The sequence below is a fragment of the Manis javanica genome, chromosome 4 (assembly GCF_040802235.1).
Source record: "Manis javanica isolate MJ-LG chromosome 4, MJ_LKY, whole genome shotgun sequence".
NCBI lineage: Eukaryota > Metazoa > Chordata > Mammalia > Pholidota > Manidae > Manis > Manis javanica.
The window spans coordinates 95087583-95114066 of record NC_133159.1 but is presented as its reverse complement, the minus strand read 5'-3'; the positions used below and the strand labels follow the sequence as shown (position 1 = coordinate 95114066).

Sequence of the window (26484 nt, the reverse complement as noted above, 5' to 3'; positions counted from 1 at the left end):
AGATCATTATTGTAGAACCCTACTAAGATTGATGGTAACAGATAAAAAAAATTCAGCTTCAAGAGGCAATCAACTAACTCTCCAACATCCCATATTCTTTAATATAGTTTTATATGATTTTATTATACTAAGTATAAACTGAAGCCAGAAAATAGGCAAATTTTTATCACAAATGAACAACTTGGATCTTGGACATTTTACCATTCAGTTGTTAGTTTCTCTAGAAGGTAATAATAGCAAAGGAGTAATATTCTCCATTTAATTGAAATACTGTGCATTGATTACAAAGGCCATCTGATGAAAAAAAAAAACCCAGAAAGTTATATGTTTACAAAAATAAAAAAATTATCAATTATTTCACTGGTACCTTGGAAAGCTGAGAAGAGTTGGAACATGACAAGTTAGATGAAAGACCTTTGGACATTTTTCACAGCACAAGAGATCCCCTCCATTTTGGCAGACAGCACACCAGTCTTCATTTGGGTCATCATCTTTGCTGCTGCCATCTCCCCCAATCCTTGCTGGCCTGTGGATGAGGCTTCGAACCGGGGACTTTCCATTAACAAGGCTGCTGAGCCCTGACTGTTTGCAGCTTTCATTCGTATCTGTAGGTTCAGTTTTCACATGGTTTTCCAGGCTTGCTAATGCATCCAACTCACTCTCTAAATGTAGGTTGGTTGAGAGAGGTGGTGTCAAGCTACTCTCAGGACTGCTCAACTGGAACAAAACAAGGACAATATCTTGAAGAATCACTTAATCCTTACGGTATGCTGTGTGTGTGTATTTAAAAGTTATGTCAACATGTATACCAATATACTGACATAATTAAAGATTATTTTGGAAATCACATTAGTGACATAAAGGAATGAAAACAGACCCAAATTAAGTAGGTATATTATTTTATTATTTTATGACTTTAGGGAGTAGTCTGTTTAATACTGGTTCATTTGGATAATAAGGAAATCAATTAAACCATTAAACACAATGACTGGGAAGTGAGCACAGGGTTTCCCTACAGAGAACTGACTATAGTACCTTATTTTTCACTCAAGAATCTGTTGCACAGCTTTTGAGAAGCATTCTGAAATACTGTTCTGCTGACATATCATTCTACTACTGTAGGAAAATATTAACAACATAAAAGAAAATCTTAACTGCCCTTTTGCACTTAGTTTTTCGGGGTTACTTTCTAAACCAAGTTCTAGATAAAGACAGCAGTAACACTGTTTCAAACCCCAGGCTAAAGCTAGTGTTTGACAGCTAAATTTCACTCTCTACATCTACATACACTTCATTGAATATACTAATACCCTTAAATTTGACATTTCTATGTGCCAACCACGCAGAAAATGAGACATAAGCCTGGGCAGGAAGAAAAAAACAAAATCAAAATTTCTCAACAAAGGGGACTTGGGCTTTTATTAAATGTTCCACCTAAGGAACATTAAACTGGCTAATAATTCATAAGCCATTCTCCTCTATCACAAAACTCTCTGATCATTAAACTTCTTTCATGTCAACAGTCTTAATTCTGAGCTCTCAGGTCCATGAAAATAGCCAAGGATCTTTTGAGCCTGAGACTCAATGTGACTACTGAGATGATTAATAAATTCAGAACAAGATAGAACCTGATTTAGAATCACAGAAAAAATATTGACCAATTACAAACTAAACAATAATTTCAAATGAGTCCTTAATACAATGAAGTCTTTTCTGACAAATTATAGATAACACCTGACACAAAAAATTTGAGTTACAAAAAGATATTTGGCTTGTACCAGGCATAAATATTCAAAATTAAATAAAAGTCCAGAGAACCACTATTCAGTCACTGAAAGATGGAAGAATAAGTAAAGTGACCTCCTGAAATCCCTGACAGGCCCCAGTGGAGGCTCACCATGCAGGCGCTCCTCCTGCCATCCTCTGTCTTTTCTTGTTTCACAGCTCCTGAAAAGCTACATAGTTCATCTTCAGTCCCAGGTTCTTGCTTGACCTTCACTTGATCAGACTTGAAACTAAGACCTGCCTTCTCAGCAGTTCTTCCTGATGAGCCACAGCTAATAAAAAATAACAAATAAAGGTCACATATGTTTGACTGTACAGTACATAAAAACAATTATATGAAAATTAATGTTCACTCAAGTGAAAACAATAATTTATTAGCTTTCTAGAAAATAAGGATAACCCAAAATGTAGTTAGGAGTGAGGTATAAACTTAGCTTCAAATTCCTTAAACATGTAGATCAAACTTTCAGAAGACCCTCAAAACATATTTTGTGAGACACTTTTACTAAATCATTTGGGGAGTCTAAAACCACTCAGGTTCCCAGGCTAGGAGTACAGAATGCCAGTGATTACTTCTCTCTATAAAAGTGTTTTGATTCTTTTCTACCCCCAAACATCTGAAAAACACAACATCAATAATAGTGCTTTCAGGAGGCCTCCTTGAAGGAAGTGCTCTTTCAGCTTTTGAGGGTAGGAAATTGAGAGAAGGGGATAATGAGGCAAACAACCCAGAACTTCTTCATTGGAATCAGCAAAATCGATAGGCAAGGACAGGTACATGAGTAATTGGTTCTATTTAGACCACAAAGCAAAACCACTGGCAAGAGAAGTGAAGATAATAACTGGTAAGACCATTGCTAAGAACTTCTCACTCAATTTGTACTTTTCTCCTAAAAGTACTGATATTTATTTAAATTACAATTTAAAAAGTAAATATTTAAGAGGAGCAGTCTTCAGAACACATGCACACAATGAAATTCCATATATCTTAAATAAAATCTTTCTTATACTGTATGAAATTATTCAAACTGAAGAATAAAAACCCAACATTTATTGTACTTTATCTTAACACAACATACTCTCTCCCCACTCTTAGCTCTGCACACCAAAAAGGCATAAGAAACAATGAACAGTTCAGTAGCAATGAATGCCCCTATACCCAGAAGATTGTCTCCAAGCACCATTTCCCCACTAACTTGACAAGGATTTCTTAAGAGAAATGGCTGATTCCAGACCTGAGGCAGAAAATGTAGAAGACAAACCTGGAATATCATTTCATAACAGGAAACAAGGAAGCTTTCAAAGACTACTGGGGTTACAGCAAAAAGATACAGAACCAACTCGGAAAAGCACTGACAGGCCATAGGTGGAACAATTTAAGGACCAATAAAAAGAATATCTATACTGGTTTAGAACATATACAATATATTTAAATATGAATTTAAATACTTAAGTATATGAATACACAAATAAAGATAACAATAAAACTCATTGGGCACTATTGGAGCGTACTGGGAATCAACTCATTATTAAGAAAACAGGTAGGGAACCCATGTCTATGGCTTCCCTGTACATAAGTAATTAGCTTCAGTTTTCTTCTCCATTAAAAAAAAAAAAGAAAGAAAGAAAGATAGAAAACGGGTAAAAACAAGAGAATCAATTCATTCTGCCCTTCCTATAACCAAAGAGTTGATGACAAGTTTTTCTTTATATTCTAAACTAATAAATGAAATAATAACACAAATAAAATATCACTTCTCAACCAGTTTAATAAAAAAGTGGTATGCAATGATCATTAATGGTTGCTGTCAGAAAAAAACAAATGAACAAACATCATGTGCCCCTGATGAAAGTTACACATCACCTTCAATAAAGTATTCTTCCCCACTCCCCCAAATCAAACTGATCAAACCTCCTGATCTAAATACCAATACAGAGGAAAACATACTAGGCAGTGTATTTAATGACATGATGGGGAAAGTAGTAGAAACGATGTATTTCTTCAACAAATAAATTGATGTTGACCTTAATCTGTCTTTTGATGGCAATGTATACAGAACTTGAGTCTTATTCAAATAAACCATTTTTTAAAAGGCATAAATGGAAAAAATTGGGAAATCTAAACATTAACTGGATCTCGACTGATGTTAAAGAATTAGATGTTAAATTTTTCTTAGGTGTGATAGTGGTTCTGTGATTTTAAATATTTTAAATCCTTATCTTTAAGTGATACAGACTGAAATAGTTGCAAGTGAAATGATGTTTAAGATTTAAAAATAATCCAGACAAGGGGAATGAATGGGTGGGAGTATAGAAGAAATAAACTGGCTCTAACTTGATAACTGTTGGGTCTGGGTGATAAGTGTAAGGGAGTTCACTGTAATAATCTATTTTAAATACATATTTGAAATTTTTCTTGCTAAGTAGAAAAAATACCTATTAATAATGTAATACTCACCTGCCTCGACTGCCAGTACTAGAGGTACTAGGGGGTCTTACAGGTGTGTGAGAATTGGATAAACCTGAAAAATAACAGGTCAAAATGAGTATCAATGCAGGTAAGAATATTCAGAATTCTACCTACTAGTTTCAGAATTCAAGATGTAATTTAGCGATTCTTGGAAATCAGACCAAGTCTCCACCTCAATGTTAGGGATGGTGTGTGTGTGTTAACTGTAGGCAGACATCAACCAGTTTCTCTCAGCTAAGCCCAGGCATCATTCTGAGAATTCTTCTCAGTGCAACACTATCCAATCAATAAAAACTACCAGATCAAAAGAAAGCTGTCATCCTGCCCTAAGCCATCTGGTAAATATTCTACTTAGATTCCTAATTATTCTTTCTTTTAGAAGTCCTGGAATAATGATATTAAACCTCAAATTTTTTAGGACTCAAAAAAATGTATTAATGATGCATCTCATGCAAAACCTCTATTTAAATTTGAACTGTTTTACTCTATAATTGATAAGGTGGTTTTGGTAAGAAAGAACATTTGATTTATACCAGAAAAATACATTCAGTAACAACCTCTGCACTGTCAATCTGTTTGTAGTTGTTTTAATCATTCATTCACGTAAGAAGAGTCAATAAAAAAACTGGGATTTTGGAAGAGATCTGTGTCAAGGACCTGTTAGTCACATTTTAGTGTTTCCAGTAAATTTCAGTTTTTGTTTTAAAACTGCAATGCAAAAATTCACTTATCTTTCCTCAACTCTTGTTTTTTAAATTTTTTTAAAACTTCAATTTTTCATTAGAAGTTTTAAAGTTGGATTAAAATCAAAGAAATTTTCAACTACCTGTATCACAAAATACTAAGAAATGGGAAATAAATACATCTATAAATCCAGCAAAGAATGAAACTATAGCTGGAGGTTGGGGAAGGGTTTATTAAAGTCCTGAACATAGTACACTACAGATATATATTAGTATTATTTCAGTTAGCTGAAAATTGCCAACAGTGTTTGAAGAAAAATAATTAGAAGCAGCACTCATGAAAAATGTACAATCTATTACTGTGATGGTTAATTTTATGTTAACTTGGCTAGAATATAGAACCAAGCTGTTTGGCCAAACACCAGTCCAGATGTTGTTATGAAGGTGTTTTCTGATACAATTTTACATTTAAATTAGTAGGTTTTGAGGAAAGCAGACCAATCTACATAATGTGAGTGGGCCTGATCCAAAAGGTTGAAGACCTTAAGAGAAAAGATTGAGATCTCCAGAGGAAGAAAGAATTGCCTCAAACTCAATACTAGCATCAACTCTTCCCTGGTTTCTAGTCTGCCAACATGCGCTGCAGATTATGAACTTGCCAGCTCTCACAATCATGTGAGCCAATTCCTTTAAAGTCAATCAATCTCCCCAACTTGCCCACTGGTTCTGTTTTTCTGGAAAACCCTAATACATACACTGAGAGACACTTTTTTTTAAGATGTTGAAGAAATAAGGCAGTACACTTCAGTTGGTTTTACCTGATGATCCTGGAGATAGGGCAGAGGGTCCTGGGGAGGGATTCATAGTGCTTGTAGGCTGTGGGGGTAAGTGACTGCCTGAGATGTACCTACTCAGTAGATTATCTAAACTGCTTGAACCAGCATCTTCCAACTGAAGAAAAAGAACAAAAAGATAAATTTGCTTTGACTAAAGCAGAGAAGTTACTAATTCCATTAGTATAATCAATTATGCTCAAAGTTTACTAATAAACAATTATCCAGTATCAAATTTGGCTTAATTCTTGCTTCCTCAGGTTCCCAAGGACCCACACAATATAAAGTTCATGTGAATGGAACTATAATTAATATTACTCAACAAATACGTGGCATCTCAAGACAAAACCCAATAATCCACTAAATTCTACATTCTAATATGAAAATAGCTCTGGCAAACTCTAACTTTTGTGTCTCAAAGTTGACACCCATCCTATTTATCAACATCCTTGTCTCTAGTCTCCCTCCCCTTTTTATTTTTAATTTATAATTTTTCTATTTCAAAGGACACTGTCAAGCAAGTGAAGACAACCCAGAGACTGGGAGAAAACATGCAAATTATGTATATGAAGGTAATGCCTCTCAGCTCTAAACCCATCATTCCATATATTCTACTCTGTCCAGCATCCATACATATATGTAAAGAACTCTAAAAACTCAGCAATAAAAAGATATATAATGCAATTTTAAAAACAAGCAAAAAACCTGAAAAGGCACTTCCCCAAAGGAGACATACAAATGGTCAACAAGCATATGAAAAGATGCCCAACACCATCAGTCATCAGGGAAATGTACATCAAATCACAGTAAGATACCACCTCACACCCACTAAGATATTTATAATCAAAGACAGACAGTAACAAGTGTTGGTGAGGACATGGAGAAATTGAAATTCTTATACATTGCTTGTGGGAATATAAAACTGTTCAGCTGCTGTAAAGCAGTTTTGCAGTTCCTCAAAACAGTAAACACAGAATTATCATATGACCCAGCAATTCCACTCCCAGGTACACACCCAAAAGAACTGAAAATAGGTATTTGAACAAATACATGTGCACTCATGTTCACAGCAGCACCATTCACCTCCCTCCCTTTATTTCAACATCCACAGTCCTGCCAGAATAATTCACCTGAACAGAAATTTAATCATCAGGACCGAACTTGAAAGCTCTGAAAAGTTATTATAGTCAATAGAAAACCCTTAGCCTAAGATTTAAGACCTCTAATTACACACATAAAAAGGTTCAATCAACAGAAAAATTGAGCTATTTTCTCACTTATAGGCAGTAAGGGGGCACTGTGACTTGAGGCTGGTTCCCAACTTGAACATCTGTTTCCTATCTTTGAAACATCCTACCTACACTGAAGAACTGCAATGATGAAACGGGTGAATATTTATGTAAAAAATAGTGTACAAATACTATTTAATTATGAAAATTACTTTAAGTAAAATTTTACATTATTCCATATAAGAGATGGTCAAATTATTCTTAAAGAACTGCTAATCTTGCTTACTGGTCTACTTGTACCCACACCTGTCCCTTTTGATATCCTCTTCTGCTAGAGATGAGATTGCTTTTTATGCAAATCTTCTCATTTAAGACAGAAATCTGAACACATACATTTATTTCTTGCTCTCCTTTCCCTCTCAAAATCCTACTGATTTTCATGGTTATAAAATAGGAAAGGATGGCATCTAAGTGGAAACTTTGGAGGAAACTACAGATATAAACCAAGGTAGAACTGGATGGACAGAAAAATAATCAGAATAAAGCAGCTCATAACATTTATTACAGACAAGAGAGGACCATCCTAAAAATAGGCCTTTCTCATTAAAGGTCTTCTGCAGTAGAGTCCTTAATAAACCTCATGTCACAAACATAAAGGGCTGAAGGTGAGAGTAAGCTATGGGCTCTATGAAGAGACAAGTAAGGGTTATCAGCAGTTGTACCTGCCTGGCAGCCACAGCTGTTAGCCAAGGATTCAGTTCTAAGCTGTTAACCAGGAGAATCCCTAGCTATAACTGAAGTCAACCAGAGGGAGTGTGAAGAGGGGGAGCTCCAAAAATGGACCACAGATTCAAGCTGAGCTATACACCTCACCTAAACACAGACGAGGAGGGGATGACTGAAAACAGACACTGAAGTCCCATGTTACCTACTCCACTCTCACTCCTTTTACACTCTTCCGGCCTGCAATTTGTATCTGTGGTCAGACAGACAACCCTGAAGAGTTGGACCAATTAGGAAGAGGCAAGTCAGAAGTATATAAAAGGGCTTTCCTGGTGCCACTACAGCGGGTATATCATCTAAATTTACATGTGAGTATCAGAAACACAGTTTCCCCAAGACTTCATAACATCCCATACAGTATCCAGATAGTTATTAAGTATGCTAAATATGTAGAATTGTTTACAAAGAATTCAACAAAATAAATCACTAATCTATATTAATAATCCACTACATCTATATTAATTATAATCCCATCTAAACAGAATCTAATATTCATTTATCTATTCAAAAAGTATTCAGGTGCAACACATAATCTCCTCCCTGCAACCCCGGCACTTCAAGGTCAAAATTACAAACATGAACTCTTGCTCTGCTGGAGATAGACAGTAGAAGAAAACAAAAAAATTTGAATTAAGAGAATTCTATTTAAATCATCTTCTATTCTATAATGAAAAAATATTAAGATATACCAACAAATATCCAAAATTGCCTTTGTATTTATTTTCTGTTTTCATTACATAGTTAGTACTACATGTCTGTATTTCCTGTGTAGCCACCTTTCCTGGGTGTTTTTTCACTATGCAGCTGATTCTTGGATAATTGTTCAAGGTGTTGGGGGCACCTCACATGCAGTCAAAAACCTACATATAACTTTTGACTCCCCAAAAACTTCACTACTAATAGCTTACTGTTGACTGGATTCCTTGCAGATAACATACATAGTCAATTAACACAAAAACACATTTTGTATCTGTATTATATACTGTATTAATTACAATAAAGCAACCTAGGGAAAAGAAATTTTTTTTTCAAATTGTTACAAATCCCCCCAAAAAAATGTTCCAATATATTATTGAAAAAAAATCTATGTACAAGTGGACCCATGCAGTTCAAACCCATGCTGTGCTTGGTCAACTAACCCACAGAAACTAACAATAGGAGAAAAAGTAGGTGATTCTTTCAAGAGATGATAGGTTTGCTTCGCTATTTCTGGTTCGTATGATTAACTATTTCTTACTGTGCTTGTGCTTTTATGGTTAACTATCTCAAACTGTTTTTAAAAATAGGTGACAGTAACTTGATAATAGGGGGAGTCTAGTAACCATAATATTGCTCATGTAATTGTACATTAATAATAGCAAAATTAAAATAAATAAATAATAAATATTGAGCATCTAAAAAAATAGGTGACAGTAACAAGTGTTGGCAATAATGTGGAGAAACTGAAATCCTCACAGCGCTGGTGGGAATGTAAAATGGCACAGCCACTGTAAAAAACAGGAGTTTGGCAGTTCCTCAAAAACTTAAAACATACAATATATGACCCTAAAATTTACCAGAGAGAACTGATAACCAATGTTCATACAAACGGTTGTACACAAATTTTCATAGCATTATTCCTCACATGCTAATAAAGGGACACCCAAACACTCATCAACTAATGCATGGATGAACAAATATTGTGTATTATTATCATGGAATATCCAGCTATTAAAAAGAATTAGGTACTGATACATGCTACAACATGGAGTTAGAAAACATAATGCTAATGGGAAGAAGCCAGACACAGAAGGCCACATACTGTATATAATTCAGTTCATATAAAAAATCCAGAGTAGGCAAACCCATAGAAACAAAAAGTAAATTAGTGGTTTCCAGGGGTTGGGAGACAGGGAAATGGAGAGTGACTGCTAACGGGTATACGGTTTCTTTGGAGTGATGAAAATGATCTGGAATAGTGGTGATGGTTGCACAATCTTGTGAATATATTAAAAACTACTGAATGGCACATTTTAGAAGTTGGATTTTATAGTACGTGAATTATCTCACTTTTTAAAAGTATATAATAAATCAGTAAATAAAAATAAGGTGAGACAGCATATCTGTGAGTAAAGGGATAAGAAGGGTCATAGGACAAGGCATGGATTCTGCTACTTGCTACCCTCCACTTTAAAAAAATGAAAGATGGCAGGGGACACATTCCAGAGTTTCTTGTCTTCATCTCAAACTTCTAGGCAAGATCAAAGGGAAAGTATAATATGGGCCCATTTCCTTTATGATGCCCAGCTTTTCAAAGATGTGGAGCATCTATACTTCCATCTAACCTCTGTGAAAAAGAACTGAGCCAAGGTCAGAAGAGCCTTAGCAAATTACCTTAAGTTTGCTTTAGCAACCTTCCTTCTTCTTTTAAAAGTTTCTTAAGAAGTGGAACCAAGTCCTGTTTATCTTTTTATCCTCATGCCCAGGCCTTTGGTATACATGAAGTGCTTAGTAAAAAATTAATGACTCCTTCAGCACTGTACATATAGCTCTCTCTGGTTTCCCAAAGCCTGTCAATACTATGCCTTTTCAGGTTTACAATCCCACACTATCTCTGCTACTTCTACAGATAGTGGGTAGACAACTAAGCGTCTAATCATGAATCTGGTCTTTAAATTCCTACTTTTCCAAGTACTAGGTGACTAAGAAAGTCACTAGCCTGTCTTACTCCCATCAACAAAATAGGGATATTACATATTATGACATGATTTCAAGCATTAAATTGATACATTTCCTGTGAAAGTGCTTTGTGAATTATTAAGCTTATAACTCATAAATTTTGTTTTTTATAGATATATTAAACAAATTTTTCTATTCTCTATTGTCCAATCCTCTCAGCTCCAACATAACTACCATTCACTTAGCCAAAAACAATCTCTCCTAATTTCAGGGAAATGACCATATTAAAAGAATTCACAATGAATTGGTGATTTTGACAGAATTTTGAAGGTATAGAAATATCCTTTAGAACTCTTATAAATCCATTAATTACATAAAAATATTAAACTACAACCATAGAGAGAGTCAAGAGCCATAGTAATCTTTAGTAGTTTCGCTGCTCCTTTAGTAACCCTTGACTGTAACTCATAAAATGCATGAGGAGATAACTCAGTATAACCTTCAGAGGTTACACTTACATTTTAAAATGAAATGCTTTCAATTCAAATGAATTCATCAAATTTCAGAAGGCAAGGGATATTTATTTTTCAGGAAAATGTTACAGTGAAAGGGACAGGATGCCTCAGAGGCCCTTCATGTTCCATCTTCTACTCTTCCTCGTTACTTCCTCTCTCAGTGTCAACCTCTCAAGTTGCCTGATACCTAGACTTTCCTCCTCTTCCCTTCTCAGGCCAACTTATTTGCACAAGGGGTTGACTATCCCTGTGGCCATAACAAGGCTGACAAAAATATGACCACATTTAGTGCTGGGTCTTGTCTCTGAATCTAAACTCATACCAGGAATGCTTGATCTAAAACAAGGTTTGCAGCTGACTCATCCTATAACTTTAAAATGTTGAGGGATGCCAGTTTAACAAACACAACTTTGTAAAATTCAATTATTTATACTCTACTCCAGAAATTTCAAAAAAAAAAAAGTTCCTGAATTAAAAATTTTAAAACAAAAATATATATACTCTTAACTCTCTCATTAACATGAGGTTTGAAATCTCTCATTCAAATTAAATACATACCTGTATGGGTGGAATATCTGGCAGCGATGGAAGGTTTTCCGGATTGGTAACTGAGGGGATTAGCTCTATTGCTGTAACAGATGGGCTGGTGGGACCTCGATTTGCATTTGCCATAGTAGCTGTGGTAGGGCTGGTTGGATTGATTGTGGTGTTGTGCACAGACACAACAGGAAAGGGTCCAGCATGCCCTGGGTTTGAGTGCTGTTAGGAAAGATGTTATCATTACTTGATTTGCCAGGATATCCGAAAATGAAGTATAACTTTACAACAATTCATAGTTTAAGAAGGATACACAAGTGTTTAATACCAGTGACTAAGAAACAAAGATGGAAGCACTCTCTTACAATAGCCACAACATGGAAACAACCAAAGTGTACAGCAATAGATTAACAGATAAAGCTGTCGTCAAAGACACACACACACACAGAGGAATATTTTCAGCCATAAAAAATCCTACTATTTGTGACAACATGGATGGACCTTGCTGGCATTATGCTAAGTGAAGTAAGGCAGGGTAAGAGAAATACTATATGATCTTACTTATTATATGTGGAATTGTTGAAATTTTTAAAAAATTCACAAAAAAAGAGATTAGACTTGTGGATATCAGAGACAGAGGATGGGGGGACTAGAATTAGGGGAAGGAGGTCAAAAGGTACATACTTCCAGTTTTAAGATTAATAAGTACTAGAGATAAAAAGTACAACAGGATGAGTACAGTTAACACTGCAGTATGACACATAGTAAAATTGTTAAGAGAGTAAATCCTAACGCTTCTTATTACAAGGAAAAATTTTTTTCTTCTTTCTTTTTATTATATCTGCAGGAGATGATGGGTATTAGCTGAAACTCTTATGGTAATTATATCAAAATATATGTAAATCAAACCATTATGCTGTATATTTTAAATGTATATAGTGATGAAAGTCAATTATTTCTCAATAAAACTAGAAAGAAAAATACCAAGAATCCCTCCCAAACTTACATAGGAAAAGAATAATAACTCAAGTCATAGCTTTTTCATTTTTCTATTCATTTTTGTATAGCACTTAGGAAAAACAGACTTGCCAATAATTTTCAACCTGTCAGTTTGGTGATATGACATTATTTTAGAACAAAGATTTATATAAATAGATGAACTGGAAGCCCCCAAGTCTTCAAATATCAGACCAGGAAAGCCTCCTGTTTTATTTATATCCTTTGACACTTCTGTCCTTCTAAAAAAATAAACAATTAATTATATAACTGTGTATTATGTAATTGATATGGTAGAAAGAACAATGAATTTATAAACAGAAACATGGTATCAATTCCTAACGAATCACATAATCTCAGTAATTTAGAAATTTTGGTAATGTCATCGATCTGTGAAGGTCATTACTAGGATTATTTAAGATAATAAAATGAACATCATTAGGAAATAAATTACTATCATTTATATATAAACAGATCATTTTAAATATTTAAAAATTTAAAATTCTAACATTCAGTGATTTCTATGGGATCCCTCAAGTCTAAGGACCATGTTCTGAGATGGCTGGTTACTCTAATTCTGAAGCTTTTAAACTCTTCCAGAGGAAGTAATTGCCCCCTAGTAATATTTGAAGTCCTTCCATGTACTAAGGGGTGCATTAATATGTGAATGCTTTTAAGGAAATAAATCCCCAGATCCTCAATCTTCATGTGTACTCTCTCACTCTCTTTCTCTCTCTCTCTCTCTCTCTCAGTAAGACAGCAAAGGTACAACTGAAAACAAACGTGTCAAACTGTTCAGAAAGTTTCTGATCCAAAACCTGGGTAACAAAACTTTGAAGTGGGTTCTTATACTTGGTGGACAATGAAAATGCACACAGACCGAAAATAGGCTGTCAAATTATAAAAAGACTTTTGAAATGATTTGAATAACTCACTTTAAGTTTCAGCTTATAACCTAGAGAAAGTACAGACAATTCTTTTGATTCCCAGATACGTGTTTTTGTGAACAAGTTTCTTGACCACAACATGAAAACAAAGGCCCAAAAAACAGAACATTAATAAAAATCAATGTTGAATTCTGACTTACAAAAAGTAGCAGACATCCAAACATATACAAATGAATAGGAAGGGAGGAAAAAGTTCCCTCTATCTCATAAAGAAATGTGAATCTAAAAGAACTGTACTTTTTATGCTTCCTAATGTTCTTAACTATACATACATATTTACATTGTTTAATCAACTGAATAGGAATAATAGTAATGAAAAATTGGTCCAAATAAAAAGTTTCAAAACTTATTAAAAGGTTTACTGTCACTGGAATTTGAGGAATTTTTAAATTAAAATAGACTTCTTGACAGAGTATTAAAAGCAGCCAGAGAGAGAAAAAACATCACCTACAAAGGAAAACCCATCAGGATATGATCAGACTTCTAAGCAGAAACTTTACAGGCCAGAAGGGAATGGCATGATATACTCAATGCAATGAAACAGAAGGGCCTTGAACCAAGAATGCTGTATCCAGCAAGATTGTCATTTAAATTTGAATGAGGGATTAAACAGTTCCCAGATAAGGAAAAGTTGAGTGAATTTAACTCCCAGAAACCCAAACCATCTCCACAGTGTATTTTAAAGGGACAGCTCAAGATGGAAGTCCTCGTAAGGCTAAAAAGATGTCACCAGAGAAAACAAAACCACAGCAAAGAAAGTAGCACAACCAAATACTACTTTAATGTAAAATAAAATCAGCTATCCACAAAATCAGTCAAGGGAAACACAGAGTCCAGAATAAAACACCTAACACATAAAGAGCAGAGAAGGAAGAAAAGGAAGGGAGAGAAATAAAGAATCATCAGACTGTGTTTATAATAGCCTAATAAGTGAGTTAAGTTAGACATTTACACAGTAAAAAAACTGGCCCTTGAACCTTTGGTGTCCACGAGTTCAAAGCCTGCAATGGCAAAAACTACGTATCTATTGATAATCACCCTAAATGTAAATGGACTGAATGCACCAATCAAAAGACACAGAGTAATAGAATGGATAAAAAAGCAAGACCCATCTATATGCTGCTTACAAGAGACTTCAAACCCAAAGACATACACAGACTAAAAGTCAAGGGATGGAAAAAGATATTTCATGCAAACAATAGGGAGAAAAAGCAGGTGTTGCAGTACTTGTATCAGACAAAATAGACTTCAAAACAAAGAAAGTAACAAGAGATAAAGAAGGACATCACATAATGATAAAGGAGGCAGTCCAACAAGAGGATATAACCATTAAAAATATATATGCACCCTACACAGGAGCACCAGCATATGTGAAACAAATACTAACAGAACTAAAGAAATAAATAGAATGCAATGCATTCATTTTAGGAGACTTCAACACACCACTCACTCCAAAGGACAGATCCACCAGACAGAAAATAAGTAAGGACACAGAGGCACTGAACAACACACTAGAACAGATGGACCTAATAGATATCTATAGAACTCTACAACCAAAAGCAACAGGATACACATTCTTCTCAAGTGCACATGGAACATTCTCCAGAATAGACCACATACTAGATCACAAAAAGAGCCTCAGTAAATTAAAAAAGATTCAAATTCTACCAACCAACTTTTCAGACTACAAAGGTATAAAACTAGAAATAAATTGTACAAAGAAAGCAAAAAGGCCCACAAACACATGAAGGCTTAACAACATGCTCCTAAATAATCAATGGATCAATGACCAAATTAAAATAGAGATCAAGCAATATATAGAAACAAATGACAACAATAACACAAAGCCCAACTTCTGTGGGATGCAGCAAAAGCAGTCTTAAGAGGAAAGTATATAGCAATCCAGGCATATTTAAAGAAGGAAGAACAATCCCAAATGAATAGTCTAACGTCACAATTATTGAAATTGGAAAAAGAAGAACAAATGATGCCTAAAGTCAGCAGAAGGAGGGACATAGTAAAGATCAGAGAAGAAATAAATAAAATTGAGAAGAATAAAACTCTAGAAAAAAATCAATGAAACCAAGAGCTGGTTCTTTGAGAAAATCAACAAAATAGATAAGCCTCTAGCCAGACTTATTAAGAGAAAAAGAATCAACACACATCAACAGAATCAGAAACGAGAAAGGAAAAGTCACGACGGACCCCACAGAAATAAAAAGAATTATGACAGAATACTATGAAAACCTATATGCTAACAAGCTAAAAAACCTAGAAGAAATGGACAACTTCCTAGAAAAATACAACCTTCCAAGGCTGACCTAGGAAGAAACAGAAAACCTAAACAAACCAATTACCAGCAACAAAATTGAAGCGGTAATCAAAAAAACTACCCAGGAACAAAATCCCCGGGCCAGATGGATTTACCTTGGAATTTTTATCAGACATACAGAGAAGACATAATACCCATTCTCCTTAAAGTTTTCCAAAAAACAGAAGAGGAGGGAATACACCCAAACTCATTCTATGAAGCCAACATCACCCTAATACCAAAACCAGGCCAAGACCCCACCAAAAAAGAAAATTATAGACCAATATCCCTGATGAACGTAGATGCAAAAATACTCAACAAAATATTAGCAAACCAAATTCAAAAATACATCAAGAGGATCATACACCATGACCAAGTGGGACTCATCTCAGGGATGCAAGGATGGTACAACATTCGAAAATCCATCAACATCACCCACCACATAAACAAAAAGAAAAACAAAAACCACATGATCATCTCCATAGATGCTGAAAAAGCATTCGACAAAATGCAACATCCATTCATGACAAAAAGTCTCAACAAAATGGGCATAGAGGGCAAGTAACTCAACATAATAAAGGCCATATATGATAAACCCACAGCCAATATCATACTGAACAGTGAGAAGCTGAAAGCTTTTCCTCTGAGATCCGGAACAAGAAAGGGATGCCCACTCTCCCCACTGTTACTTAACATAGTACTGGAGGTCCTAGCCATGGCAATTAGACAAAACAAAGAAATACAACCAATCCAAATTGGTAAAGAAGAAGTTAAACTGTCACTATTTGCAGATGACATGATATTGTACATAAAAAACCGTAAAGACTCTCCTCCAAAACTACTAGAACTGACATCGGAATTCAGCAAAGTTGCAGGATACAAAATTAACACACAGAAATCTGTGGCTTTCCTATACACTAACAATGAATCAATAGAAAGAGAAATCAGGTAAACAATTCCATTCACCATTGCATCAAAAAGAATAAAATACCTAGGAATAAACCTAACCAAAGAAGTGAAAGACTTATACTCTGAAAACTACAAGTCACTCTTAAGAGAAATTAAAGGGGACACTAATAAATGGAAACTCATCCCATGCTCATGGCTAGGAAGAATTAATATCGTCAAAATGGCCATCCTGCCCAAAGCAATATACAGATTTGATGCAATCCCTCTCAAATTACCAGCAACATTCTTCAATGAACTGGAACAAATAATTCAAAAATTCATATGGAAACACCAAAGACCCCGAATAGCCAAAGCAATCCTGAGAAGGAAGAATAAAGTTGGGGGGCGGGGGGGTGTCTCTCACTCCCCAACTTCAAGCTCTACTACAAAGCCATAGTAATCAAGACAATTTGGTACTGGCAAAAGACCAGTGGAACAGAACAGAGACTCCAGACATTAACCCAAACATATATGGTCAGTTAATAAATGATAAAGGAGCCATGGACATACAATGGGGAAATGACAGTCTCTTCAACAGATGATGCTGGCAAAACTGGACAGCTACATGTAAGAGAATGAAACTGGATCACTGTCTAACCCCATACACAAACGTAAATTTGAAATGGATCAAAGACCTGAATGTAAGTCATGAAACCATAAAACTCTTATAAAAAAACATAGGCAAAAATCTCTTGGACATAAACATGAGCGACTTCTTCATGAACATATCTCCCTGGGCAAGGGAAACTAAGGCAAAAATGAACAAGTGGGACTATATCAAGCTAAAAATCTTCTGTACAGCAAAGGATACCATCAAAGAACAAAAAGGCATCCTACAGTATGGGAGAATATACTCATAAGTGACATATCCGATTAAGGGGTGACATCCAAAATAAACAAAGAGCTCATGCACCTCAACAAAGAAAAAGCAAATAATCCAATTAAGAAATGGGCAGAGGAGCTAAACAGATACTTCTCCAAAGAAATTCAGATGGCCAACAGGCCCATGAGAAGATGTTCCACATCACTAATCATCAGAGAAATGAAATTAAAACCACACTGAGATATCACCTCATACCAGTCAGGATGGCCACCATCCAAAAGACAACAACAGATGTTGGCACGGTTGTGGAGAAAAGGGGAACCATCCTACACTGCTGGTGGGAATGTAAATTAGTTCAACCATTGTGGAAAACAGTATGGAGGTTCCTCAGAAAACTAAAAATAGAAATACCATTTGACCCAGGAATTCCACTCCTAGGAATTTACCCTAAGAATCCAGGAGCCCAGTTTGAAAAAGACAGATGCACCCCTATGTTTATCGCAGCACTATTCACAATAGCCAAGAAATGGAAGCAACCTAAGTGTTGATCAGTAGATGAATGGATAAAGAAGATGTGGTACATATACACAATGGAGTATTATTTAGCCATAAGAAGAAAACAAATCCTACCATTTGCAACAACATGGATGGAGCTAGAGGGCATTATGCTCAGTGAAATAAGCCAGGCAGAGAAAGACAAGTATCAAATGATTTCACTCATCTGTGGAGTATAAGAACAAAGAAAAACTGAAGGAACAAAACAGCAGCAGAATCACAGAACCCAAGAATGGACCAACAGTTACCAAAGGGAAAGAGACTGGGGAGGATGGGTGGGAAGGAAGAGATAAGGGGAAAAGGGGGCATTACGATTAGCACACATAATGTAGGGGGCACGGGGAAGGCAGTGTAGCACAGAGAAGACAAGTAGTGATTCTATAGCACCTTTCTATGCTGATGGATAGTGACTGTAATGGGGTATGTGGTGGGGATTTATGATAAGGGGAATCTAGTAACTAGTGTTGCTCATGTAAGTGTATATTGAGACCAAAAAAAAAGACTTCTTCCTGCAGAAAACTGCAAAAGACTTGTCTATAAGTCTATCAAACATAAATATGTGAAGATAAAATTCTGTAGAGGAAGCAAAAGAGAAACTCAAGTCCAAAGAGAAAAGGGAGAATAAATTTTTAACTTTCAAACAAAAGCTATCTGTGGTATTTCAGTTTCAGTGGCTTTACTTACAAGGTAACAATGTAAGGGTTTTAGTTCATAATTTCATATTTATAATATGCCAGAAAGTATGACCTTTGCAACTATTAAAACTTAAACTTATAATGGAACCTTCTAAGTATCAACTTTGAAATGTGAAGGAGCACACATTTTTCAAGTCTTTCAGGAGGTACTTGGGCCGAAAAGCTGAAGGACCATTACTCTAGGACAGTGTTTGTCCAACTTTGGTATGTATATTGAGAGTTAGTACAAGTTTACGTATTTCTGAGTCCTCCCTTCCTAGAAATTCTGACCTAGTGGCTATGGCTCAGAATCTATTTCTGACAAGGCCTTCCCAGTCATTCTCATGGTCTTTAAAGCATGTTTTGAGAAACATCACTCTAACAGTTATAAAATGAACTTTATTATAACTAGAAATCCTATATAAAAATATCCTCATTTTACAATTATACCTCCTAAATATAATCTAGTATTCAAAATTAGAAAACATGTCTCTAGATACACTTATTTTTAAGAGCAGGCATATCTGTACCCTAAAGAGAACAATACTGAGTAGTGAGAAGCAAAAATACATAAATAAATTACACATAGCATAGCTCTATTGTTTTCAAAGATCATTTCATGTATTAGGCTCAAAATGTCACCTTAAAAGAGGAAAGGGATTTTAAGAAACTAAGGTTCTATGATGTTTACATTATCTCTTGTGATTATGGGTAAGTAACAAGGCTCCTTTATTTTTCACTTCCATAAAATGGAAGTGGAGTAGACAAGGTCTCAACCCATAGTTGCATAATAGATTTAATGGCATCAAAGCTGCTCATAAAATTGAATACAAAATGTTATATGTGTATTTTTCTGGGACAAGACAATACACAGCATTAATCAAATTCTCAAAGGTATCTTTATAAACAATTCCGCCCCACAAATGATTAAGAAAAATGGTGTCTTGTAGTTTTAAAATTGTATGATTCTTACAAATGTAACTCTAGGCATACTTGTCTTTGGAGGTGTGGCTGCATCATGGAATACTGAGGGCCACTGTGCCTGGGTATTCCTGGTATTCGGGCAGCATTCTGAGCCAATCTCATCTGATGGGCTTGGAAAGCTCCACAGTTCATGTTGCCTCTTTGCATTGTTTGCACACTGATCAATCTTGGAGGCTACAAAAGATAGAAATCGCATTGATGTAATAATATGTTTTTAACAAACTTATCTTCCAATTACAAAATGTCATGGTAAAAATAATTCAGTCATGATAGAAGGACATAAACTAAAAAGTGTTAAGTCACTTTCCTCTTCTCTGGCCCAAATCCCCTTCTCTCAGTATTTATGTGTGTGTTTAAAGCCCATCAACATTAACTTACTCAACCCTGAATTAATAGCTTTGACAGAGGAGAGAAGGAAAGAGGAAAGACATAGGGATGCGAATGAATCAACAAATGCCTAAAGAATATACAGAAAACAATCTGGCTCTTTGGCACCAAAGCACACATAGCAAGTGTGAAGGGATAAAATGTGCGTCCCTCCACAGTACTAGTGAGTTAATCCTACTTCCCGAATAAGTATTTACACAATGCCCTTCCTCACACCTCCCCCACATCCATGGTATATACAGAACACTTCATCTGCGGCCTGTGAGCTCTGTCCCCACCAGCACTCTAAACCGCGCAGTCATCTACACAGGACGGAGCAGAGTCCTGTGGTCCCCCAGATGCTTACACACGGTCCAACGACACTGACCTGCTGCTGGAGCATCTGCGGGGCTGCCTGCCTCGTGTGCTGCTGCGGCGCTGCTGCAGTTGTCGGTGCAGGTGCGGGGGGCTGCTGCATCCTCAGCTGCTGCAACTGCTGGTGTTTCTGTGCATACACTTGCTGTTGCATGTGCTGGAGTCGAAGCTGTGCTAAGTTAATCTGTCCAGGGGTTTTACTAATGTGGTTTGTCCCTGGAGGAACTTGCCCAACTACAACATTAGGAGTATAACCAGGAGCTGGTTTACTCTCTATTACTAGATTACCTGAAGGATTTAAAAAATGAGAATAATGTGCATATAATCAACTAAATTCTACTTTGTGGATTAATCACTATCTTCCTGTCTTTCATCTCATAACTATCAGCACTTAAAGCTTCCAACAGTACAGCAGAGATGGGATAGCTACGTTTAAGTGTTAAGATCAGAAACCTAATACAGTCTCCAAATAATTGACTTTGATTATTCAAAATAATATATTATCTGACCTTATTCTTTACACAGATGTACAGAAAATTAAAGAGCTGAAAGAAATACTAGAGGGCCCATATAGTCAGTCTAAATAAATTCTCCCTAGCACGCTTCAACAGTACCTGAGATTGCTAATACTGACTCCAAATGCCTTTGAATTGCCAAAATATGGAGGGTAGAGTATGACATTGTTTAAAAAATGTCTTCTGTGGACATGTTGAATGTTTTAAGTTATTTATGTCCTTAGAAATGACAATTTTCCTTGCTTCTCATAAAACCCATTGCTTTCTAGGAACAAAGGCAAATTTTAGTGAAGTTTGATATAAGGTAAAGTTGGCAAACCTTTACTATAATAGGTCAGATATGTTAGGCTCTGCAGGATGCATATGATCTGTCATATATTCTTTGTTTTTTGTTTTGCAACTCTTTAAAATATAAAAACAGAACTTACTACCATATTACATAAAAAGGTGGCTGATACCTGAACTAAGACTACTGACAAATTTGAATATACACAATTACTTTTTTAAAGAAAGCCAGCTACCTATGTTTTTACAACCACCAATGGTGAGGACTTGCCTACTTTGAAAGTGAGTCTGCTCAGTCTATAGACAACTCTAATTGTTGGGAATTCTTCTGGTTTTTGTTGTTTTGTTTTGAATTGAGCTGCTTGTCTCTCTCTCTCTGTAATTTTCACCTACGGTCCTTAAGTCAACATCATGAAGTCACAGAAGAGAAGCCCATTTCTCTTCCATGTTGAAAAGGTCTACTCTCATCTTTCAAACACTCCTTAGGACATGATTTTCAGACACATCAACACCTTGGTGGTCCTCCTCTAGTGGAGAATTTGGTAGAAATTATATACAAACTACTAAGCATCTAAAATTCTTCCAGAGAATGAAAGTCCATTTGCTCAGTTTTGGATACTAAACAGTCAATATCAGTATTCAAAGAATGTTAGGAAAAAGACAGAATTGATACATATTTTGAAGATCTATACAGGGGTGACTCTCAACAGTCTTAAAGATGTAATAAACATGGCTCAAAGTGAGTTTCCCATGAAGAACATATTTTCCAAGAAGTTTATGTGTTAAGAGTGAAGCTAAACTATATCTAAAATGTGCTTTAGATGCTTTCCCCTCCTAATTCAGTGTTTCAAATTACAGTCATAAAACTAATTATTTCTCACCTAAATTTACTACATTCTTTGCCCAGAAAGTGGGATCACAATGGAAACGTATTGCTCCATTAGCAGCAGGGACAGGATCACACCGTGCTTTCAAAATATGACGTAATTGAAAAGTAATCTTAAAGGGAAAAAATTCACGTTAGTCTTCAAATTAAGCATCAGTTGAGAAAACATACAAGATAAAGACATTAAAAGCTTATGCAGCTCCAAGATGTTAGTCTCAGATGAGACAGTATCAGTACTTACAAGACTGTATTAGCAATCAAATACACATGCTTGAATTTCTGGTGACAAATGGCATTATAATAATAGGTATCTTCAAAACATTAAAAACTGTATGATTCCATTTATAAGAAATTCTAGAAAATGACAAATCAGACTAATGGTTGCCTAGGACCAGGGGTAGAGGGAAACAAGGTAACTTTTGTGGGTGATGGAAATTTTTCTGTATCTTGATGTGGTGGTTACATTGCCAAATTCAGAATCTACAGTTTAAACAAATGCAGTTAACTGAATGTAAATACCTTAATAAAGTCAATTTAAAGAAAAATGAAGACACTATGCATCTCACCAGTCGCTTGCTGTACAGTAGCGCCGTACTGCTGCCACTTGCTATTGCCCAATTTGTAAAGTTCATAACGTGCTTCACCTGCCGGGAAAGGCCAGTGATGTCACTCTGCTGCTGCAGTAACTTCATCTGTCTTTCTTTTGTAACATTCTGAAATGGAACAAGAGGCTCACTGAAGAAAAAATACTGTATAAAAAAAATCACCTCCTAAGTTCTACTGCAAATGAACACAATACCTATATTTCTTTTTAAAATCGAATTAAGTTGACAAGTTCCTTGTTATTTAATGAATCTATGATCAAAGGAAAAGTCACTAACAAAAGTAGTACAAAACCTAGTTCTCCAGGCCAGAAAGAACATTTCACATATAGAAATTAGTGCCAGTTGATGTCTTTTACTTCCGTAGATTGAAATGTCTTTGTTAAGAAGTCTTTCTATTATGAAAATCCAATATACAGAGTCCATAATATAATGAGCAGACATTTAGAAATAATTTTGTATAATCTTAACTCAGTACACTATTTTTTAAGCCAAAGAAAATTTTGTGTTACCATGCCACCTATAGGTGTGGCATGAAGCTAAAGTTAAAATCTCTTCTTTTAAAAATACTTGAGAAAAATGAGAAAGATGAATTCCAGAATTCTAAGAGTAGTGATAGGGAACCTTTTGATATGACAAAAGTTCATAAAGAACAAGGGAGTAAGGAGTTAAGTGAGGGTTAAAGGAAAGACCTATCTGGTGGAAATGCCGCAAATACAAAATAAACTGCTGTCTAGGAACTAACACCCAAAAGGGATAGGTGATGTCCTATGTACTTTAATATCAATCTACATTGTTCTCACACATTTTCATATAAAAATGACTCAACCTCATTCATCAGACAATTTTTTTCCCCCTAAGAAAACAAGCTGCTCATTTTATAATGTAAATCAATGGATAAAATAATTCAACTGGCAGACGTTTGTTTTACAACTTCCCTGAAAACCATCCTTTTTATAAAGCTTAGGAAAAATTTCTGTTTTACAAAGTTTAGGAACATACTATACAAGACATCTTTCATTTAAATAAACAGCTTGTTAGGAGTATATGACAGATTTATCATTATGTATTATGTATATTTTAGCATTAGGAGGTGGTTTTTAACTCAAGTTCTTGAAATGGTTTAAGAGCATTATTTTAGACCTTTAGTTAAAATGCATTTAAGGTAAGTTAAAAGGTATCAAAAATTAGTTGCTGCTCAGTCACCTCCATTCACACAGTCCTTTTGAAAGCAAAAAAAAACTATTAGGGTTCAATGCAACTGGTTGGATATGCAACAGGAAAGAAACTTCCAACTTAACAATATCTGTGCCAGCCAGTACTTTTAATCTCTTAATTGTATCTAATGGAAAGATGTATTTCATTTATGTATTTCAAAATACAGAAATTCAGAAATAATACTGTCCTGACATAGTATCTTTCATTTGTATGTAACTATGTGTCTAATATTTCTACATTGTTCAGAAGGAACAGAACAGAAGAAAAATCTACTATGGAAAATCTGAGGTTGACAGTGATCCAAGTTAAACAACCAAATATGTAGTTTAAACTCCTACTATTCTATGGTGCAGAGAATATAACCCCATTATCATTTGAGCTTACTTCAGAGCACAAAATTTTAAGAATTGATCAGCTGTGGTCTGTAGAGATGAGTCTTTGACTAGAACTTAACTTGTACTTCATAAATTTATTTCTTATCTAGAAACTTACAGCTCATAACTAATTTCAAAATATGCAACAAGGGCCTAATAAAACAAAAACTAAAACTATCAGTTGGTTTAGTTTATAAATTTCAAGATGAGCAGCACTTTTAGGAAAACTATGGAACATTTTAAAATAAAGGGAAACACATAAATGACTCAATCAAACTCCCAATATACATTCATATGTAAAAGTTAAATTAAGGCCTTTTTTGGGGGTAAGAGGGAATGTGGCAGTAGGCTTTGTCTTCACTTATAACACATTTTAGTAATACTTCTCTCATTCCTAAAAGGACAACACTATCCCCTAATTTATACAGCTAAAAAAAGTGTATGTAATTAAACTGGGCTGCAAAATAACTATTTCCAGTAGAAAATGAAAATAAAATTTTTTAAAATTTACTTTATTTCAATACCCCCCAACCAGTCTAAAAGAGCTTTCAATAAACATTAAGAACAACTAAGTAGCAAAAGAAGCAGTTTTTGTTTTACTTTGGCTTTGAACCATACCTCTAGCTGCTGTAAGAGAGATTTTCCTTTCTTATTAATTTCATTGATAAGGGTGAAAATGGCCACTTTAATTTCCTGTTCTACTCGTTTGTTAGTCTCATTTACTTCTTTTATCCTGAATAAGAGAAATGCATCATTAGGTTATCAACTTCTCCTATGACTCTGAATCATCAACTGTAACAGAAATTAATCCAACTGGGCACTTAACCAAGTAATTAAAGTTAAACCTTTGTTAAAATGTACAACTTATGTTTCTGCAGACAAACCACTCAATTTGGTCCAAACAAGTTGTGTATATAGACAAAAGAATGGATTAAATATTTAGTAATTTTAAATTAAGTTTATAAAGGCCAGTTTATTAATCTAGATGGCAATCTCTTTAAGCTCCTATGACATGAATGTAATACACAAACATCTGACATCAATGATTCTGCTATTTAGTGTCAATCTGGCCCATTGGTTCTTCTTAATCTTATTCTTTTCAAGAACAGTGTTCAAAAGAACAATGTTGAAACCAGTAATTATTTTTTGAAATAGTAGCCTCTAGCTGCTGTAAAAGAGATTTTCCTTTCTTAGAAGGAAAGCTTAGAAGCATTTATTTTTCACTTATAACTTAACCACTTCAAATGTGGGCTCTAATACACTTCTTCCAACAGGTTTTTCTCAAAATGGTTTCCTATGGTATACAGGTAAGAGTATAAAATATTTTTTAATCTACTTTTTTAAATAGCTGTTAGATGTTTTAGAAATAGGTATAAGCTCCCATTGTCATGAAAGTTTTGACTGCAAATATGAAATGGCTGATGCCCTGCTGTTTATAAAATGGGAAAGGTCGAATCCACCAAATACATAAAATGTTAACAAACAACCATTAAGAAAGTAGCCTTCAACTTTTTTACATTTCGCTTCTGTACAAACTATAACCCACACTCTCAATCCCTAAATTGCCTATTTGCCAAACTCAAATTTAAGTAACTTTCATAAACTCTTAGTCATAAAAATGTAGTTTTCCCTCCATTGTCTTACATCAGTGCTTGTTTGGGCACTTATTGAAATTTTATTTGGCTCTGTCCTTATCTTATTGAAGTGAGTGGAAGACGTTTTTTAAAAAATGAGAGTGCCGATTACAAGTGACAAGAAATACAGGACTCAAACTAAAAATGACTCAGCCAAAGATTGGAATCATTAAGCATGTTGGAAGAAGAAAACAGACACAGTCTGACTCTCATTGGATTTAAGTACGTCTACTGTATGTCCAATTGTGAAGGGAAAAAAAGTGAATATACATTAAAAAATGGAGACAGGTCATTCAAAACTGTGTCTAAAAGGAAAAGTATCATAGAGATTTTGATACTTTTTTGTTGATTTGGAGATAAAATCAATCTCCCCAACCCTTTGCAATCTTATAACACATAAACCTCCTACTCTACTTCCCCACAGATTCAAGCATATACAAAATATGTCCAGAATATATGTACAAAAAATAGGAAACTGCCATATCAACTCACTATCCT

General features: G+C 35.1%; 1 protein-coding gene across 3 annotated transcripts in view; it reads right to left on the bottom strand.

Annotated features, from left to right (window-relative positions):
* TRIM33 (tripartite motif containing 33) overlaps nt 1-26484 on the bottom strand; it is a 136736-nt gene that overhangs the window by 20071 nt on the left and 90181 nt on the right. For all 3 annotated transcript variants that reach the window (XR_012130272.1, XM_037019978.2, XM_037019977.2), the window contains exons 6-15: nt 24971-25085; nt 22725-22871; nt 22154-22271; nt 20486-20760; nt 19741-19905; nt 11515-11715; nt 5757-5889; nt 4244-4307; nt 1898-2057; nt 368-717 (exon numbers count right to left, since the gene is read on the bottom strand). Coding sequence is in view for 2 of the 3 variants with exons in the window: in XM_037019978.2 (XP_036875873.1) it covers nt 368-717; nt 1898-2057; nt 4244-4307; nt 5757-5889; nt 11515-11715; nt 19741-19905; nt 20486-20760; nt 22154-22271; nt 22725-22871; nt 24971-25085 (1728 nt within the window). In the remaining variant the exon portion in view is untranslated. The remainder of the gene's footprint in view (nt 1-367; nt 718-1897; nt 2058-4243; nt 4308-5756; nt 5890-11514; nt 11716-19740; nt 19906-20485; nt 20761-22153; nt 22272-22724; nt 22872-24970; nt 25086-26484) is intronic.